The 21,774-nt window shown below is 40.0% G+C and overlaps 1 protein-coding gene across 1 annotated transcript; it reads left to right on the forward strand.

The window, feature by feature from the left end:
• The first annotated feature begins 1,700 nt into the window (after nucleotides 1-1,700).
• On the forward strand, nucleotides 1,701-17,623 carry LOC110875951 (probable inactive protein kinase DDB_G0270444). The gene is made up of 4 exons (XM_022124154.1): nucleotides 1,701-1,766; nucleotides 1,982-2,308; nucleotides 2,414-2,743; nucleotides 17,534-17,623. The coding sequence occupies exons 1-4, from the start codon at nucleotides 1,701-1,703 to the stop codon at nucleotides 17,621-17,623; spliced, it is 813 nt and encodes a 270-aa protein (XP_021979846.1).
• Nucleotides 17,624-21,774: the final 4,151 nt, after the last annotated feature.

Raw genomic sequence — 21,774 nt, forward strand, 5'->3', positions numbered from 1 at the left:
AGTTTCAGACTTAAAATCGGACTAAAAGTGAAAAAAATTGGACAAAAAGCCGATTCCGCTTGAATGAACATCTTGATTTCGCTTGAAAAGCATAGCTGATTTCGCTTCAAATAGTTATTCCGCTTGAAATTAGCACCTGATCTTGCTTGAATTTGATATTTCGCTTGAAAAATCAATCTGATTCCGCTTGAGAATGTTATTCCGCTTGAAAGTAGTGATGATTTCGCTTGAATCGAGTATTCCACTTGAGGATTAATTCTGATTTCGCTTGAAGTGCTGATTTCGCTTGAAGTGTCATCTAGGGATTTCGTTTGAAAGTGGCTATTTCACTTGAACAAGTGATTTCGCTTCAATAGTGATTCCGCTTGAAATCACTATTCTGTTGAAAAGTGAAATTTTGTGTCGAGATCATTTCACGTCAACCGAGTGTCAGTCTGTTTCAAGTTGTTTAGTATTGTTTAAACTGATTTTGTTTGTTTGTTTTGTCTACAGGTACATTAATTCAAGAAATTCACATCATGTCTGAAGAATTCTACAACACGTTTTTTAACGCATTTACATCCGAGTCTTCCGAAATGTCAACAGTCACGCCAAAAACCATAACGAAAGCGATAAATGAGAATATTAAGCATGACAACTTTTATGGCACACATTCAAAACCACCAACTCTAGAAAGTATTGAAGATTATACTTGGTGGAAAGAGCGGTTTATCAACTGGGCAAAAGCGTATGCACATGAAAGCTGGTTCTATCTGGAGTTTGGATATGAATGACCAAAAGATGATAAAGGCGAAGATCTTCCACTCAAGAATCCAAAGATGACAAAGCAGAATTTGCAGCTGAACAAAGAATGATTGCTTTAATCCAATCTTCAATCAGAAATGATATGTTTGCTTTATTGTAACATGGCGGATTGTCAAAATCTGTCTGGGAAGCCTTGAAGGTTAAGGCAAAGGGGGGGTAAACAAATAAAGAAAAACAAAATTGCTTTACTAAAGAAAGAATTCGATTTGTTTGATAGTTTAAAAGATGAATCTGTTAGGCAAATGATTGAAAGATTTGGTCATTTGAAAATTGAGCTTGATCGTTTTGGCATTATCAAAACAAGAGAGGAAATCACTGATAAGATCATAGAAGCGTTACCACGAGCTGATCAGTGGCAAACGTTTGTTTTTATTCTGAAAAATGATGCCCTGTATGATACAATTTCTCTTGATGTTTTGATAGAAAAGATTGAAAGTCATGAACTGGAGTTGCAGAAACAGAACAAGATGAGCAGTTCTTCGCATCAACAGAATGTTGGTCTGTACTACAAAGGAAGTTTACCTTCGGTAAAAGCTGATAGTTCACCAAAGACAGCATTCAGTGGTGAGAGGACAAAAGAACCACAGAAGAGCTCATTAAGTTATGATCCTGGTTATCATTCATCAGCTTTAAAAGCTTGTTCTGAAGAAGCAGAGGAGATACTGTGCAACATTGCTCTCAAGTTGAAAAATTCTCTTGCAATGAGCATCAATGCTGCTAAACAGCAAATGAGTTTTCTTGCATCTGTTCTGGACTCGTATGAAGGTCTTGTAGCTGGTAAAATCGGAAACTCAGAGTTAACCAAAGAAGACTACGATCAGATTGATCCGGAAGAGATGGAACTCATTGACATCCGCTGGTGTTTAGCAAGTTGCATTCGCAGAGCTCAAAGATATATGGAGATTACTGGGAAACAATCGTTAGGTGGTGCATCAACAAAACTTGGATTTGACAAATCCAAAGTGACCTGCTTCAAATGTAAGCAGAAAAGTCATTTCAAGAGAGAATGCACTAATTCTGTAGTTGGTGGAAATGAACATCCGTTCAATGATGATTACTACCGAAAGGCGATCTACCATCGAAGCAGTGAAGAGCCGAAAATGATCGAAGATAAACCCAGAGAGAATCTAGAGCTTGTGCGGTAATCTACGATGATGAAGGATATGATTGGAGTCAGATCCTTCCAGAAGAAGATCGTGTTTTAACAGCTCATGGAAGAAAAGCTTTAAAAAACCAACATTGTGTTCTTGGTGCTGAAATTAAAGATGAAAACAAAGAAGAAAAAGCCATAGCTGAGATCAAAGAGAAAACCAGAGAAGAAATTCTAAGTGAGAAAACAGACAGAGAAATAAGGATTGCAAGGAACAGAATTGACGAAATGCAACAAGAATATGAAAAGGCTGTCAGTTACAAAAGATGGGATAAGAAGCAAGAATGTTATGTCAATGGAGATGGTGAACAAGTTGTTCCAAAGAAGGAAATAGTTTTTGATGATGTTCTTCTGGTAATTCCTCGAGTCTGAGAATTTTATTCAAATGCTGTGAAAGATAGATCATATGAGAAAAAGCTTGATAAAGTCATAAGAGATGCGATGACATCGTGTTTAAAGAAGAAGGATGAAGAGAGAGTGAAGAAGAATGTTGAAGAAATGGTGAACAATATGAAGAAAGCTGCTGGAGAGGTTAAAACTGAAGTTGTTGAAGTTGAGATTGTGAAAGATGAAGCTGTGAAAGTGGAGAATGTGAAGATACATGAGGAAGATAAGGTAAAAGAAGTTGAGAAAGCTGTTACTGAAGAGCAGCAAGTTGTAGAAGATGAGGAGAAAACTGAAAGTTTGACTGAGGTAAAGATTGAAACCTTGAAGTCTGCTAGTGATAAAGGTACTGGTGATGAGAAGAAGGAAGAGCTGAAGCAGACAGAGGCAGCTGAAAACACCGAAGTGCCAATCAATGAGGTAAATTCTGATTCTGAAATCTTAAAACCGATTGAACAGTGCAAGAAATGCATAAAAACGTGCAAAGCTTGTACTGAAAAAGATGAGAAGTTCAGAATAAGAGATCTTGAATTCACTAAAATAGAAAACATTTTCAAAGAAAAATGCAAAGAAATGCTAGAAAATGAAAAAGTTTTAAAAGAAAATGATGAAAAATTTTCAGAAAAATATAAAAAATTAGAAAAAGAAAATGAGATTTTGAAAGAAAATGTTTTGAAAAAGACAGAAGAATGTGATCAAAAAGAATATATTTGTCAAGAAATGAAGAAAGAATATGATTTAATGAAATTGGCATATCACATTACAAAAGAGTCGTATGTAAAGGTGAAGGGTGAAATAAAGTTTGTTTGTCACACCCCGATTTCCACGTGTCTCACCGGTGGGCCCGGTGGGGGATTACCGTGACGTAGTTGGCAACAATATAGTCAAACCACACAATATATGAATGCACAGCGGAAGCATAAAGATAATTATATTTCAACCATTGTTTGTAATATCAAATGTATTACGAATAGTCGAAAGGTATTCACAGGGGATCAAATAAAAATAAAAGTATTGTTCAACAGACGTAGGCATCTTAAGCTTGCGAGACTCTTTATGATGCTAAGGAGAAATATCCAGTCAATTACGCATAGTACCTGCATTTAGTCTTTTTGAGAAAATACGTCAGTTTACACTGGTAAATACATTCAACCGACACTTTTGTAAAATGTTTATTAAAATTGATTTGAATGCACAAGGCACAACTCTTTTATAACTTGGGAGAATTATTTAAATTTATAATCTTGTGAACGGATTACATGTTCCTTATGCGTTCAGTAGCCCGGATCAAGTCCGGGTTAAAGATCAATAGACACACCACATCGACTATTTATGCACTGACGAGTGTACGCCTACACTCCGTGCTTAGGTCGTGGCCATTTCGTAAAATGATGCCAGGGATATCCGGGACATGGTCATTAACCCCCCAAAGGCTTTTAAGTAACAAGACTGTTTAAACGAGCCGATCAAATTTATTCAATTACCCACTCAACAGTGGAGAATTTGATGCCCGATCAAGCGGTATGCTATATACCGTAACCCAAGCTCGTATAACGGAAAATAAGTTAAAAGTATTTACCTTTGCAAGTATAAATCCTTAATCGAAATAAATTACAGATAGCTTTTACTGGTCTCCTATTCGGGAACGGAGGTTTAAAATAACCTATTAGAATCCTAACGGGTCTTTAATTTAGCCGTAGCTTAGACCGGTCAGTTTCAAAGGATAGTTACGATTTAATCGCGTGAAAGGCGAAAACCGTGAATGGAATGTGATTTGAACCCAACAAGTTTGAAGACTTGTTTTATATGGGTATAATAACCACACTCTGGATTTTGGGGTCAAAACAATATGGTTTGACCCGTTTCGGCTAGTTTATGTAAACTAGTTACATAAGCCGAACCGTGCGCGCAAAAGGCGTAACGGGTAACCGTAAGAGTCCTACACTGGTTTCCTAAGTCAATATGCTTTAAAGAGGTTGTGGTATCAGTAGGATACCTTCCATAATGCCCGTAACGAGTTTAAATCCATTTTATGCCCCGTAGGGGTATTTCGGTCTTTTTAAAGATTATAAAAGAGGTTTCTGAGTTCTACAGGAAATATGAGTTTCCCAAACAGTTTATAAAGTCAAAAATACTTTATTTATTATTTAAAATCAGTAGCAACTGGAATCGGGTCAAAAGACCTTGTAGAACTCAAGTTATGGCCGAAAAGGGTATATTCGGTATTTACCGAACCGTTGCCATAACCGCAGGTTATGAGCAGGTTAAAAATAATTAAAAATCTTTAAAAATCCCAAAATATTATCTTACATCAGTGTGAAAAAGGTTTGGTGTCGAAATCCGGGTTTTGATAGGCGTTATGCTAATTGCGCTATTTAATTACTAAAGTTTCTGTAATTTGCGCTATTTAGCATAACTCCTATTCTGGACCTCGGATTGACGTGAAATTTTAGGGACATTCTTAGAAATCAGTAACAAATGTTACGGTCCTTTCACATGTCCGAAATTCTCGTTTTAAATTAAAAAGGGCGTTACGGTCGACTTTTAAGCATTTAACGGAAATGTGTAAAAGACTCGGACAAACAACGAACCGGTCACAGAGGGTTATACCATCATGTAACCTGGTCCTAAGAGAGTCCTAAGGCATATCTAAATCATACTTTAACGGGTCAGAACTGAAGTCAATGCAAAAGTCAAAGCTTTGCGACTTTCGGCTCCGAACCGGGTCAAAACAGTAAATGGTCAGATCAAACAAGCTTAGACTAGTTAATATACTTATTATCATGTTTTATGAGTGTTTAAACAGGTTACATATCATCTACATTACTGATTATGCATGAAATCGCAAAATAGCATTCCTGTTGACTTTTTCTAAGCACGTTTGACTCGACATTCGGACTAGTTAGAGTGGGAATCAGAGGGTGCCCTTTTAGGGGTTTAAAGCCCACATGATTACCAACAGATAACTACCTTTGATTCGACAAACCACTGGACCATTTGCGATTTATCGCAAAGTCAATCGTTAATTACGACGGATTGACTTTTAAGCTAAACTATGCATAAACTAAGCCACAAAAGGGTAGGCATACTTACAGAAGCTTGGTGCACGACTAAGGATGATAGAAGAATGCTTTAGAGCTCCAGAGATGGACTAGAATGCAGGTTTGAGGTGTGTTGAACATTGGTGCAATGCATTGGCTTTTATAGTGAATTTCCATGCTCAAGATCATTACAACTCACTCTACAATGGTTCATGGATGATCAGCAGGTGTCCTATAGTGCTAGGGGACATGTAGAGGGCGCCCATGCTTCAATTAATGCACACAAGATCGTTCACAAGCTCAAACATTGAATCTGTCCAAGAATTCTGCATCTAGGACTCGTACGCGGCCCGCATTAGGATTCAGGCCACTTGGACGCGGGCCGCCTGAATCCATAAGTCAGTAAACGAATCCTCAACTGGCGCGCGACCCGCATTAGCTCACCCGTTTCCTTAACGCGGCCCGCTTAAGGGTTGATTTCCAAGATTTTCAAATCTTTTGTAATCATTAACCTGACCTTTCGGTTTCGAAGGGGTAACTTTGCGATTTGGCCCTCGATTATTTACAATTAAGGGCCTCGTGACTTTTACCCGCATTGTTAAGTCCCCGGTTAGTTTAATTACTATCCGAAAAGCCTTAACTTTTATTGTTGACGCTTTTAACCCCTCGCATACGAATTTGATCATAACTTTCTCGTTTTAAAACGGAACTTCGCGAAATTTATTTTGTATATTCTAGTGAGCGTATTATACTGTTACAAAGCCTTGGGTTCGTCAAAGGGTCACTGAGAGGTATAAATTAAACATGTTGACACAATTAACCCCTATAGCTTGTAATCTCTCACTTTCTTCCGCGTTTCGCTCCGTACGATCCATGATTTATTCGTTTGAAGGTACGAGCATCATTTAGGGTTACTATACAGTATATTTACCCCTCGTTGACATTTTTAACCCTCGAATTTACATACTTTCAAGGTTTGTCAACTTTAGTCCTTTATTTAATATTTTATGCCACGTGTAAACTCATGACACGTGTCAACACATTATTGGACACAAAATTTCGAGGTGTTACATTGTTCAATCAAGATTGAATTACTGTTCTGAAACATCAAAGGAACTAAAACGAATGTATGAAATTAAACAAGGTGTGGTAAATTCATATATTGAAGATGTTGCTAAACTAGAACGACAGATTGCTGATTTAGAACAGGATAACAACAAATTAAAAAGTTATCATGCGTCGTCATATGTGCTTGAACGTATTTTCAACATAAAACCGGATGGGAAAGATTCTGAGCAAAACACGAAAGGTATTGGCTCAGAGTTTCATCAAGTTCCACCACCGGAAAAGTTTGTGTTTTATGATGATGAAAAGGTCGAAAAGGCTTTCAACATGGTAGATCAATTGCCAGATAACATTGATATAACCTATTCCAAATCTGATGATTCTAGTGATTTAGAGGTGGTAGGTAAGGTCATTGAAAATGTGTTGAAAGAAGAGTCGGTTGATGCAGGTAAATCTGAATCACAAGATGAAAATGAAGGTAATTTTCATGATAGATATCTGAAAAACACAAAATCCGATAAAAATTGAATGATGATTCAAAAGGATTGGTTTATACCATGATTGGATCGGACAAATTGTTCTTAGATGTTGTATTCTCGATTCAGAATGTGATTTCAGAAAAGGTTGATAAAGTTTTCAAGATGGTTGAGATTGAAAAATCTGAAAATTCAAAGTTTGCCGGTAAAGGTCACAAAACTTTTTATAACAAACCTGGTTTCAAGAAGAAAAACATGAAGGCTGGGTTGGGATATAAGAAGAAACAACGATGGAATAAAAATAAAACACAAAATTCTCAGGCAAAAATGAGTTTTGTTCAAGGAAAAAATTTAGCAGAAGAGAAAGAACTCAAATTTGGACGACAGTCTAATGATGAGCTTCATGCTCAGAAAAAGCAACAACATCAGGTCAAAGATATGTCCAAGAGAACATGTTTCAAATGTGATCAATTTGGACATCTTGCACGCAAGTGTACAAATCTAAAACCTGTTGATATTGACAAAAAGAAATCTGAAAATGTTGAGAAACAAAAATCTGAGAATGTGAAACAAAGGTCAACTAGATTTGATTCAAAACAAACTTGGAGGTACAACACAAACAAGTTTGCTTCGAATCAAAATTGGAAATCAAACCCGAACAGGTTCGATTCAAGACAAACCTGGAAATTTTCACACACCCAGATTAAGAACAACATAAAGTTGGAAAACATCAGTTGATATGACAAAACCCCAACAGTTTTGGAAACCAAAAGTTGTTGTTCAAAATCAAAATGGTCAAAAAGACTCACATTTTTATAAAAGAGGCACTCCGAAAGGTCAAACCTGGAGTGTTAAGAAACAAGTGATTTTGGTAAATGATGAGAAAGTTGAAGTCAAAGTTGTGACAACTCGAACTTTAGACCTACTTTGTGTAAATGTTACGTGCTTATGTGAACTAGATTATGTGATTTAATGAATGATGTGTCACGTGTGTTGTGTATATGATATGTATGTTAATGGCCCGATCACATAACACCCGTTTGATCGCACAAGTCCATTCGGGCTTTACACTTGCACGCGGATGGATGGCGGCCCAAGTAATGGATTCGGCCCATCCTACCTTAGCCGATTAACACATGGGAGTGTTGTAACCCTTTCACACTTTTGCCATAACATTCTCACACACAATAACCCTAGCTCTCTCATTACCTCTCTCTCTACCCGACGGCAACAACCCTCTTGGTGATCGAAGATCAAAGTGCTCGGATCACCCTCTCCTTCGAAGATCATCCTCTCGGTTTGATTTTAATTGGTTAGTATTTCGTTATTATTTACGTGTTGAATTTTGAATTGATCCCTAGATAGACTAAACCGATTAGGGACTGTAATTGTGTTAAATCATAATGTTAAATCAATGAGTTAGTATTGATAATAATCGACTAGCATAGCTTATTCACGAATTGTTTGCATGATGAAATAGAAACTGTTGAATGATAGTCGGCTGCTAGGATTTGTTCGATGGGTTAAGTATGATTAAAAGTTTTCTTGTGCTTCGGATCGAATGTTATGATACATGTTCATATGAATTGTTGAGATTTTTGTTCATGATTGGATTAGGGTTCATATGGATTAATGAATAGATGCCTTGTTTTGATCGAATAATTGCCATGATTGAAACCGATTAATTGTTGATTGATTTATTTCAAATTGGAAACTGTGGGTTGATTAAACGTAAATATGGAAAACTGTTAGATGTTGTAACCGGTTTGCATGATATCCGGAAATTGAAACCAATCGCACAAGATCAGGTCGTACAAGACCTGATCCGATCACACAAGTGCCAGCCGTACAAGTCCAGTCGCACAAGGCATCTTGTTCGCACAAGATGTCCACTCGTACAAGCAGACCAGTCGCACAAACAGACCTGACCGCACAAGAGGTCCCCAGTAGCACAAGGACCTCTGAATCGCACAAGAGGTTATTTGTTTATAGCTATTGGGCCGGACAGCCTAAGGCCCACCCGCACAAGACTTAGCAGTCGCACAAGCCGTTTGATGTCTATTTTTTATTGGGCCGGGAATGATATTGGATTGTTTATGATGTTGGGCTAACTACTAATGAGCTGAATTTAAATTTCACAAGTATAAATGTTATATGCTTTTGTCTGTTACGTGCAATACGTGTTTAATCATGATCTTCACATGTTCATATTGTGCTAACTTATGTGATACATACGTGCATTACTTGAAGTCAAAACCTGACTTGTATGGTAACCCTGTTAGGACGAGGTTGACCACTTTAGTTCAAGAAACCCTTTTGTGTGTATCTGCTGAGCAACCCAAGGTGAGTTCACACTCTTACCAAGGCATGGGATTCTCGGGGTGTTGGGAATGGGATTGAAAGGAATAAGGTTGAATAGATTCGTACTGACACTATGACTAGACTACCATATTACTATCCTCGGATGTGAAGGATACTTATACATATTACCATCCTCGGTTGTGAAGGATACTTATGCACATTACTATCCTCGGTTGTGAAGGATACTCAGACTGATCACTATCCTCGGTTGTGAAGGATACTTATACTGATCACTATCCTCGGTTGTGAAGGATACTTATACTCATTACTATCCTCGGATGTGAAGGATACTCACGTAAGACCTGCGTGAACTTATACCTACTACTGTTCTCGGATTGTGAAGAACACTTATGGTTATGAATAGTCTAGTCAATAGAACGTACTAACGGCCCAGTAGAGCCACCTGATATTCATGAACTTACTATCACGCATTTACTTTCTGTGAACTTGCTCAACTAGTTGTTGACTCTCTGCTGCATGCCTTGCAGGACCTTAGGTACTAATGGAGCTTGCACAAGGAGGAGCAGGTCGTTGTGGGCAGATGGATCGTGATTACTTATTAAACACTTATGACGTTTCAAACATTAGTACTTATGTTGGGTTTTACATAAATGCTTCCGCTACATTTACTTATGTTGGTTTTGATAAACACCTTTCGTATTGATGGATAACTTTTACTATTTAATTACATGTTCAATATGATTGGTGGCTTGATCCTGGTCAGTCACGCACCCAAGCGGTGATACTCCGCAGGTGGATTTTGGGGGTGTGACAGATTGGTATCAGAGCCATTGGTTATAGAGAACTTGGTTTTAATATGGGAAACGTTTTTATTAAAACCAGACTATAACCAGAACAGTGCTCTCAACGATCCACAACGACGCTTCGCTCCACGTGCAAGACTCGACATCCTAGGTAATAAGGTTTATGTTTATTACCTGCTTGCTAGAACTATATAGAACTTTGCTCGTAGTACACTTAGATACACATGACTTTATTACATGAGAATACCTACGTGCTTACACTTTTCTGTCATCGCCCTACTCGCGAACCATTCTCACTTACGCTACTTTTACAATGAAGATCATGTCCGGACGAATTAACATGACTCAAGCCCAGCTAGAGGCTCTCGTTCAAGCTCAAGTTGCTGCGGCACTTGCAGCCGCACAAACAGGTAGTATATCCTGTAGTCATAACTCACACTAGGATCTTTAGATCCTACACTCCTAAACTAGCCCTTGTATTTAAACTTTGCCCTATTCGTACACAATAGGTCAACCAGCGCAGCAGCCTGTCTGCACTTTCAAGAACTTCATGGACTGTCGTCCAAGTACTTTCAGTGGCACAGAGGGGGCAGTGGGACTCCTCCACTGGTTCGAGAAGCTAGAGTCAGTTTTCGAAATGTGTGAATGCCCTGAGGTTCGCAGGGTGAAATACGCCACTGGCACGCTAGAAGGAATAGCACTAACTTGGTGGAACGCCCAAGTTCAGATTTTAGGGTTGGCAGCTGCTAACGCCACACCCTGGAATGATTTCAAGGAACTGATCAAGAGGGAGTACTGTACTCGGGAAGACATTCATAAGTTGGAAGATGAGTTGTACCAACTGAAGATGACTGGATCGGAAATCGAAGCTTACACCAAAAGGTCAAACGAACTAGCCGTGCTGTGTCCAACTATGGTGGACCCTCCAATTAAGCGCATTGAGTTGTATATCAAAGGGTTGGCGCCAGAGATCCAGAGCCACGTTACTTCGGCTAATCTTGATAACATCCAGGATATTCAACGCCTCGCTCACCGCATCACAGACCAGGCAGTGGATCAGAACAAACTGCCTAAATGTATCAGCGCTACTGCTACCGTTACTACTTCAGCTACTCCTACTACTCCCAGTGACAGCAAGAGAAAATGGGATGGGGATTCCAGCAAGGGATCAGCTTCAGTTCAGTCTCAGGCCCAGCAGCGAAAGACTGACAGTTATCAGAGTCCCAGCCAGCACTCTTCAGGTAGTCACAGGCAGGGCGGATATCGGGGGAACCTCCCAAAGTGCAACAACTGCGGTAGACACCACGGTGGCCAGTGTAACAAGGGTCGCTGTCAAAGATGCCTCAGGATGGGTCATGAGGCTAAGGATTGTAGAAGCCCTCGTCCTGCGAACCAGAACCAGCAGCAGCCACAAGCACAGCAGAATCAGCAACAGGGCAACAAGGGATGCTTTCATTGTGGTGCAGAAGGTCACTTCAAAAGGCACTGCCCTCAGTTAAACAGGAACCAGAACAACAACAACAATAACAACAATCAGGGCAATGGCAACAACAACAACGGGGGAAACCACAACGGCAACGAGGCAAGGGGTCGTGCATTTGTGTTAGGGCAGGGTGACGCCAGGAATGATCCCAACGTCGTTATGGGTAAGTTTCTTCTCGACAACATTTACGTTACTGCTTTGTTTGATTCGGGTGCGGATACAAGTTACATGTCTTTGAAAATGAGTAAATTGTTAAAACGTACATCAACTCCCCTAAACACTAAACACGTCGTAGAACTAGCTAATGGTAAGAGTTTAGAAGCCACGCAGATAGTCAGGGGTTGTAGTATCGTCTTAGCCGGTCAAGTTTTCTCCATCGACCTTATTCCCATAGCCTTGGGAAGCTTCGACATCGTCATAGGGATGGATTGGTTATCCCAACATCAGGCAGAGATCTTATGCAGTGAGAAGATTATTCGCATTCCCCGTACTGGGCAAGAACCTCTCGAAGTCCAGGGCGACAAGAGTGGTGCTGTGGTTGGCATCATCTCTTTCTTGAAGGCTCAGAAGTGTCTGCGGAAGGGTCACACCGCAATCTTGGCACTCGTTTCAGACGCGTCTGTGAAGGAAAAGAAACTGGAGGATATTCCAGTAGTACGCGACTACCCTCAGGTGTTTCCTGAAGATTTACCTGGATTACCGCCTCATCGTCAGGTCGAATTTCAAATCGAGCTCGCTCCAGGAGCAGCACCCATAGCTCGCGCACCATATCGTCTAGCTCCATCAGAATTGGAGGAATTGTCAAAGCAGCTACAAGAGCTCTTGGAAAAGGGCTTCATTCGTCCAAGCTCTTCGCCATGGGGAGCTCCAGTACTTTTCGTGAAAAAGAATGATGGCACTTTCAGGATGTGCATCGACTACCGTGAGCTCAACAAGGTGACGATGAAGAACCGTTATCCTCTTCCACGCATAGACCGACCTATTCGAACAGTTGCAAGGGTCGTGTTACTACTCCAAGATAGACCTACGGTCAGGGTATCATCAGCTGAGAGTCCGGGATGAGGACGTCTCCAAGACCGCATTCAGGACTCGCTACGGTCACTACGAGTTCCTTGTCATGCCGTTCGGGTTAACGAACGCACCTGCTGTATTTATGGACCTTATGAACAGGGTGTGCAAACCCTATCTTGACAAGTTCGTCATTGTTTTCATCGACGACATCCTGATCTACTCCAAGAGTCAGGAGGAGCACGAGCAGCACCTACGCCTTATTTTGGAACTCCTACGGAAGGAACAACTGTACGCTAAGTTTTCGAAATGCGACTTCTGGCTTCGTGAAGTCCACTTTCTAGGCCACGTAGTGAACAACGATGGGATCCATGTCGATCCATCCAAGGTAGACTCGATCAGAAACTGGCCTGCACCACGTACGCCAACGGAAATACGCCAATTCTTGGGTTTGGCGGGTTACTACAGACGGTTTATTAAAGACTTTTCAAAGATTGCTCAGCCGCTTACACTACTGACACAGAAGGGTGTCACCTACCGTTGGGGCAACACGCAGGAAACTGCCTTTCAACACCTAAAGGATAGACTTTGCAGTGCACCTATCCTCTCATTACCAGAGGGCACGGACGATTTTGTAGTATACTGTGATGCATCCATCCAGGGTCTGGGATGTGTATTGATGCAACGGGATAAGGTTATCGCTTACGCTTCGCGTCAACTTAAGATTCATGAACGGAACTACACGACGCACGATTTAGAGCTGGGAGCTGTTGTGTTCGCGCTTAAGATATGGCGACACTACCTGTACGGTACCAGGTGCACGATTTACACCGATCACAGGAGTCTCGAGCATATTCTTAAGCAGAAGGATTTGAACATGCGTCAACGACAGTGGGTTGAACTACTTAACAATTACGAATGCGCCATCAAGTACCATCCAGGCAAAGCCAATGTTGTGGCTGATGCCCTCAGTCGGAAAGACACTCTACCACGGCGCGTGCGAGCGCTACAGCTTACGATTCAGTCTAGCCTTCCTACACAGATACGAGATGCTCAGGCAGAAGCATTGAAACCAGAAAACGTCAGGGCTGAAGCCCTACGCGGCTCAAGGCAACAATTAGAACAGAAGGCAGACGGCGCCTACTATGTAACGGGGCATATTTGGGTCCCACTTTATGGCGGTCTACGCGAGCTGGTAATGGATGAAGCTCACAAGTCCCGCTACTCGGTACATCCAGGGTCGGATAAAATGTACCACGACATCAGAACTACCTATTGGTGGCCTAGCATGAAGGCCCACATCGCTACCTATGTCAGCAAGTGCTTGACCTGTGCGAGAGTCAAGGTGGAATACCATAAACCAGCGGGCCTACTTCAGCAACCCAATATACCACAGTGGAAATGGGAGGAAATTTCCATGGATTTTGTTACAGGCCTACCTAGATCCCAGCGTGGGAATGATACCATATGGGTGATCGTGGATCGACTCACCAAGTCTGCACACTTTCTGGCTATAAAGGAAACGGATAAGTTCTCCACTCTCGCAGACATCTATCTTAAAGAAGTTGTTTCGAGGCACGGAGTGCCCACTTCCATCATTTCGGATCGGGATGCACGATTCACGTCAGAACTATGGCAAGCGATGCACAAATCTTTCGGCTCACGGTTAGACATGAGCACAGCATATCATCCTCAGACGGATGGGCAGTCTGAGCGAACGATTCAAACTCTTGAAGACATGCTTCGGGCATGCGTTATTGATTTCGGCAACAGCTGGGAAAAGCACCTCCCTTTGGTGGAGTTCTCGTACAATAACAGTTATCACAGTAGCATACAAGCCGCACCATTCGAGGCATTATACGGGCGTAAATGCCGGTCACCTCTCTGTTGGGCAGAGGTGGGGGATAGTCAGATTACGGGTCCAGAGATTGTAGTGGACGCCACAGAAAAGATTGCACAAATACGACAACGCATGGCGGCAGCACGCGACCGTCAGAAAGCCTACGCGGACAAGCGTAGAAAGCCTTTGGAATTTCAGGTCGGGGACCGGGTTTTACTTAAAGTCTCACCCTGGAAGGGTGTGGTTCGTTTTGGCAAACGGGGCAAACTAAATCCGCGGTATGTCGGACCGTTCGAGATCATTGAGAAAATCGGCAAAGTAGCCTACAGATTGAACCTACCAGCTGAACTCGGTGCAGTTCACAATGTGTTTCACGTGTCGAATCTGAAGAAGTGCCTGTCAGATGAGACCCTCATAATTCCCTTTAAGGAACTTACTATCGACGAGCGGTTGCAGTTCGTCGAGGAGCCAGTAGAAATCACGGACCGGGATGTTAAGGTCCTCAAAAACAAGAGAATCCCTCTTGTTCGAGTTTGTTGGAACTCCAAACGTGGCCCAGAGTACACCTGGGAACGCGAAGACAGGATGACAGAAAAGTACCCCCAGTTATTCGGAACCAATGCAACCACCACTGAGACTGAAGCTACTACTGTGGAATTTCGGGACGAAATTCCAGATCAACGGGGGGAGGATGTGACACCCCAGGAAAACCAGTGAACGATATAACTTACCTAGCTTCCTCAGTGAGTGCATACCAAATTTCGGGACGAAATTTCTTTTTAGTTGGGGATAATGTGACAACTGGAACTTTAGACCTACTTTGTGTAAATGTTACGTGCTTATGTGAACTAGATTATGTGATTTAATGAATGATGTGTTACGTGTGTTGTGTATATGATATGTATGTTAATGGCCCGATCACATAACACCCGTTTGATCGCACAAGTCCATTCGGGCTTTACACTTGCACGCGGATGGATGGCGGCCCAAGTAATGGATTCGGCCCATCCTACCTTAGCCGATTAACACATAGGAGTGTTGTAACCCTTTCACACTTTTGCCATAACATTCTCACACACAATAACCCTAGCTCTCTCATTACCTCTCTCTCTACCCGACGGCAACAACCCTCTTGGTGATCGAAGATCAAAGTGCTCGGATCACCCTCTCCATCGAAGATTATCCTCTCGGTTTGATTTTAATTGGTTAGTATTTCGTTATTATTTACGTGTTGAATGTTGAATTGATCCCTAGATAGACTAAACCGATTAGGGACTGTAATTGTGTTAAATCATAATGTTAAATCAGTGAGTTGGTATTGATAATAATCGACTAGCATAGCTTATTCACGAATTGTTTGCATGATGAAAAAGAAACTGTTGAATGATAGTCGGCTGCTAGGATTTGTTCGATGGGTTAAGTATGATGATTAAAAGTTTTCTTGTGCTTCGGATCGAATGTTATGATACATGTTCATATGAATTGTTGAGATTTTTGTTCATGATTGGATTAGGGTTCATATGGATTAATGAATAGATGCCTTGTTTTGATCGAATAATTGCCATGATTGAAACCGATTAATTGTTGATTGATTTATTTCAAATTGGAAACTGTGGGTTGATTAAACGTAAATATAGAAAACTGTTAGATGTTGTAACCGGTTTGCATGATATCCGGAAATTGAAACCAATCGCACAAGATCAGGTCGTACAAGACCTGATCCGATCACACAAGTGCCAGCCGTACAAGTCCAGTCGCACAAGGCATCTTGTTCGCACAAGATGTCCACTCGTACAAGCAGACCAGTCGCACAAACAGACCTGACCGCACAAGAGGTCCCCAGTCGCACAAGGACCTCTGAATCGCACAAGAGGTTATTCGTTTATAGCTATTGGGCCGGACAGCCCAAGGCCCACCCGCACAAGACTTAGCAGTCGCACAAGCCGTTTGATGTCTAATTTTTATTGGGCCGGGAATGATATTGGATTGTTTATGATGTTGGGCTAACTACTAATGAGCTGAATTTAAATTTCACAAGTATAAATGTTATATGCTTTTGTCTGTTATGTGCAATACGTGTTTAATCATGATCTTCACATGTTCATATTGTGCTAACTTATGTGATACATACGTGCATTACTTGAAGTCAAAACCTGACTTGTATGGTAACCCTGTTAGGACGAGGTTGACCACTTTAGTTCAAGAAACCCTTTTGTGTGTATCTGCCGAGCAACCCAAGGTGAGTTCACACTCTTACCAAGGCATGGGATTCTCGGGGTGTTGGGAATGGGATTGAAAGGAATAAGGTTGAATAGATTCGTACTGACACTATGACTAGACTACCATATTACTATCCTCGGATGTGAAGGATACTTATACATATTACCATCCTCGGTTGTGAAGGATACTTATGCACATTACTATCCTCGGTTGTGAAGGATACTCAGACTGATCACTATCCTCGGTTGTGAAGGATACTTATACTGATCACTATCCTCGGTTGTGAAGGATACTTATACTCATTACTATCCTCGGATGTGAAGGATACTCACGTAAGACCTGCGTGAACTTATACCTACTACTGTTCTCGGATTGTGAAGAACACTTATGGTTATGAATAGTCTAGTCAATAGAACGTACTAACGGCCCAGTAGAGTCACCTGATATTCATGAACTTACTATTACGCATTTACTTTCTGTGAACTCGCTCAACTAGTTGTTGACTCTCTGCTGCATGCCTTGCAGGACCTTAGGTACTAATGGAGCTTGCACAAGGAGGAGCAGGTCGTTGTGGGCAGATGGATCGTGATTACTTATTAAACACTTATGACGTTTCAAACATTAATACTTATGTTGGGTTTTACATAAATGCTTCCGCTACATTTACTTATGTTGGTTTTGATAAACACCTTTCGTATTGATGGATAACTTTTACTATTTAATTACATGTTCAATATGATTGGTGGCTTGATCCTGGTCAGTGACGCTCCCAAGCGGTGATACTCCGCACGTGGATTTTGGGGGTGTGACAAAAGTTGACAAAGTCTTTGATGACAAAGATTTTCCGAAACTGCATGATACATATTGTGTTGAAATGCCTAAGGTCAAACAGATCTGGGCTAAATTGTTCAAGTAATTAAATACTTTGAATGTGCAGGTGCTCAACGAAATCAAAGATTATGAGAATGGAAGTTGGAGCAGCCTGACACAACGAGATGAGGAGGTTGCTGAATCCTGTGTTGGTTGAAACAGGGAGTTTATTTGTTTTCTGTATATAAATAAACCATATTTCAAAAACCCTAAAAATTTGAAAAATTAAAAAAACCAAAAATATGTTAATTAAATATGTTGAAACCCTCACGGCGGAACAAACATGATTACTTTCACATGATTGAAAAACAGTTTTCAAACTGTAAAAGATCAATGTGTTGTAAATCATGGGGGGTATTTAGTGCTTTTCATGTAATTCAGTTCACATTAAGCAGGAAATGGATGGCGAGACAAAGCTATCAGTATCGGTTTGTCAAATTTTCTTTTAATGATTGTGCATTTTACGGGGAGAAAAATTGTCAGAAAATCCAAAAACATTAGAAAATTCAAAAATTGAGTTTTGTGTATAAAGAGGAAATGATAGTACATCAGTAGAAAGTTACAATATGCTAAAGAAATGAAATGATTATATACTCACTGATGATATGACGATAGGTTTTTATACATTTAGTAAACTTTTTCAGGATATAAACCTAAATTTAAACTTGATTATTTTGTGGGGAACACTACTTGAATATATAGGTAACCCCTGAAATCTCGTTTGAAGGACCCCTCTTTCTGAGGTACTAGGTCTTTATGCTTAGTGATATCTGGGGTATTATCCCGGGACTTCTGATTTTGCGGAAGCAATAACCTAGTCCCCGTATAATACTTTCTGCTTGCTTGAAACATAGCATCGCTCTCAGTACATAAAAAATGATGAAATATTGAAAAATGCTAGTTATGTGCTGTTGAAGAAAAGATTCTCTAAAGGGAACATACCTAAAGTCGAACCGTCATCTCTCTGTTGAACGGAAGTTCTGACTTGAGCTCTCACGGTCTCGCATCTAACCCCTTACAGATATCATCTAGGTATACTCACCTGTAAGACTGAATATTGGGATCTGGATACGGGAGTATATTCAAGAGGTGGGACACATGAATGAGTTTAAGTTCTTAAAACACCTAATTCGTATCCTGAATCAGTTGAAATTTGTGTGAAAATTTAAGTGGATTAGTATATCGACAATCTAAGTGAATTGTTTAATTCTTAATGTGTAACTAAGCTCAACGGTACTTGTGACTTGTCAAAACTGATATGATCCTCTGACGCAAACTCAAAGAAAAATATTGTCTGTATATATGTTTGTAAATATTTCTTTACTGTTTATCTTTCAGAAAAATCCAAAAAGATTTTTGATTCTGATTTATTTTCGACAACTGATGTCTGAAATGCCGAGTTTCAAAATCTAAGTAAGCTGATTGTGTTTCTGAAAATAAAACAAGTTCATTAATTTGAAACTTGATGTTTTTATCAAAAATCAAAAAAAAAAAAAAACACAGTTTGTGATATCTCCAAGGTCATTAGTTTGGACTTGGATGATTAACTGTGAGGGATTTTTGATACTTAACATTGCTAAATTTGTAAAGTTGTTGATAGGGAGAGTGATTTAGAAAGTTTGAAAGTGCCAAATTACGATTTCTGGAAATTTAAAATGTTGATTACTTATAAACGTATGAGTGTTGCAGATATTGTACCAGACTACTATCCTGAAAGCATAGTCTAAGGGGGAGTCTGAAGAGGAGCTCAAAGCAAGGGGGAGCTTGTAACCGGAAAGCTAGGTGTCAATCCTTAAAGCACGGAAGCTTGATGAAAGGGGGAGCCTGAAGAAGTTGATAAAACAAGAGTCAGAATCAGATTCTGGTAAAATGATAAAGATAGAGCCAGAATGAAATTCTGAACCTGTGAAGAAAAGAGAAAGACTGATAGATGCTTACAGTGTCAGACAATTTGGAAAGAGCATGAAGACTGATCAAGACTGAAGATGTGTCATGATAGAGACTTGACATTGAAGACTTCGTCAATATCCAAGAGGGAGTCTGTTAGTGCAGTATGTCTATTGACTTCGTCTTGTATCAAGTCACGTAATGAGATAGGATAGGATAACCAGTGCTCAAGTTGCGAGAAACTGATTTTAGTGGAAATGTTGCTGATTCCGCTTGAAAGTGACAAAGACCATTTCAAGTGAAATCATATTAATCTGATTCCGCTTGAAAGTGTCTTGGCCATTTCAAGCGAAATCACAACAATATAAATAGAGGCACTTGGTTTTTCATTTGTATCTTTCGGATCTGAGTAGCGAAGCTCTGCCGAATTGTCTCCAGGTTGTAACTCAGTGTTAAATCAATAATAGAGACATTATAATAACATCGAGCGTCTGTTTCATTGATTCTGCCTTTGATACGGATAAACAACTCTTCTGATCGACTCATTCGGGTCATACAACGATCCTACACTTGGTCGGGTGTAGAAACCTTTTAATCGGAGATGATTAAATTGCATAATCCTGTTTTAATCTGTATTGCTTGATAACAAATAACATTAGGGGTTAATGACCGTGTCCTGGATATCCTTGGCTCATTTAAAAAGTGAATGGCCACAACTTAAACACAAGGTGTAGGCATAACACCTCCTGTTGCGTATGTAAAAGATATACTCACTCGTAAGGGTGTCTTCTTGTGAGATTATATTTGTGGTGTGTCTATTAATCAGATAGGATACAAGATTATATTTGTGGTGTGGCTCATTTAAAAAGTTACCGGCCCTAAATGTTAGACAAACATGTAAATCGGATACAAGATTTTTATTAATAAAATTGTCCCAAGTTATAAAAAGTTTTGTGCCTTGTGCATTCAAATCAATTTTCTTAAACATTTTCAAAATGAGTCAGTTAATTGTATTTACCAGTGTAAACTGACGTATTTTCCAAAAAGGTTAAGTGACAGGTACTGCACGTAAATTGGCTGGGAGCTCAGGGCATTAATAGGGAATCTTGCAAGTTCTAGATGCCTAAAGTCTGTTGAACAGTTTTCTTTTATTTGATCCGCCTGTGGATCTTTTACATACCGTTTGTAATACTTTGATATTCTCATTCGGTTGTAATATAATTATCTTTTGCTTCCGCTGTGCATTTAAATTGTGTTGTTTGACTATGATGATATCAACTACGTCACGATACTCCCCACCGGGCCCACCGGTAATACGTGGAAATATCGGGGTGTGACACGGGGTGTGACAAAAGAGCTTTCAAATTTTGGGGATAATTGTTAGGGGTTGATTTTATGATTCGGAATCCTAGATCCTGAGTAAGTTCATTATCCTGAATGCTAATGATATTAACTGACTTTTGCTCTTTTTCTTTTGACTTCTTTTCATTGGTAATTACTATTAACTTAATCCATGTGATGCTTGTCGAGTGTATTATGTTTTTATTGATATTTTAAGCCCATTTCACATTAGTCAAGTTTTAAATTTATAAAACACGATATTCTACTAACACTAAACACACACTTGGGCAAGTGCACCCATCGTAAGCGTAGTATAGCGTTGGTAAGATACCGTGGTCGTCCAAGGACACAAGAGCTTTTAGTACCGATTTATCCTCAACGTCTAATCAATCTAATTTTTTGAGAAAAGGTTTTAAACATGAAAATTAAAGCTAAAAATGCAGAAATAAAAATAAAATAAAAACAGATAGACAAGATGAATCACTTGGATCCGACTCGTCTTTTAAGTGTTCTTTGATGATTTTCGCACTTTCGGACTTTTTAAGAGATTATCTTAGTTATAGTAGTAGGCCCCTCTTTTGAATGTGACTTTACCCTCAACCCAGTGGTTTGAGTCAGCAAGGATATAATCCCAAAGAAACGTTGAAAGATAAGTAATTAAGTTATTAACGCGAAAAGTGGTAGGCCCCTCTTTTGAAGGTGACGTTACCCTCGGCTAAGTGGTTTGAGTCAGCATGGATACAATCCCAAGTAGCCGGTTTAATGTATTAATAGTAGTTTACATATGAGGGGGTCAAGCCATTCGCACCCCCGCCATCCAATACCAGTGGGTATTGAAGGAGGTCCTAGTAAGCTTGACCCAGGTCCTTGCAGGATCTATACACTGAACAAGGCAAGAACCTTACTAAACCATTCCCTTAACCAGGTAGCCAACATACCTCTATATAGACTGTAGAGATATGAATAGTGTAAATCTTTTACTTTATATAGACAGTAAAGTAATGCCAAGACACCACGGACAAATGATAAAGAAAATTCACCTTCAACATAATAAACTAGTTATTAAAGTCATTAATACAA

This window comes from Helianthus annuus, chromosome 1 (genome assembly GCF_002127325.2).
Source record: "Helianthus annuus cultivar XRQ/B chromosome 1, HanXRQr2.0-SUNRISE, whole genome shotgun sequence".
Classification (NCBI taxonomy): domain Eukaryota; kingdom Viridiplantae; phylum Streptophyta; class Magnoliopsida; order Asterales; family Asteraceae; genus Helianthus; species Helianthus annuus.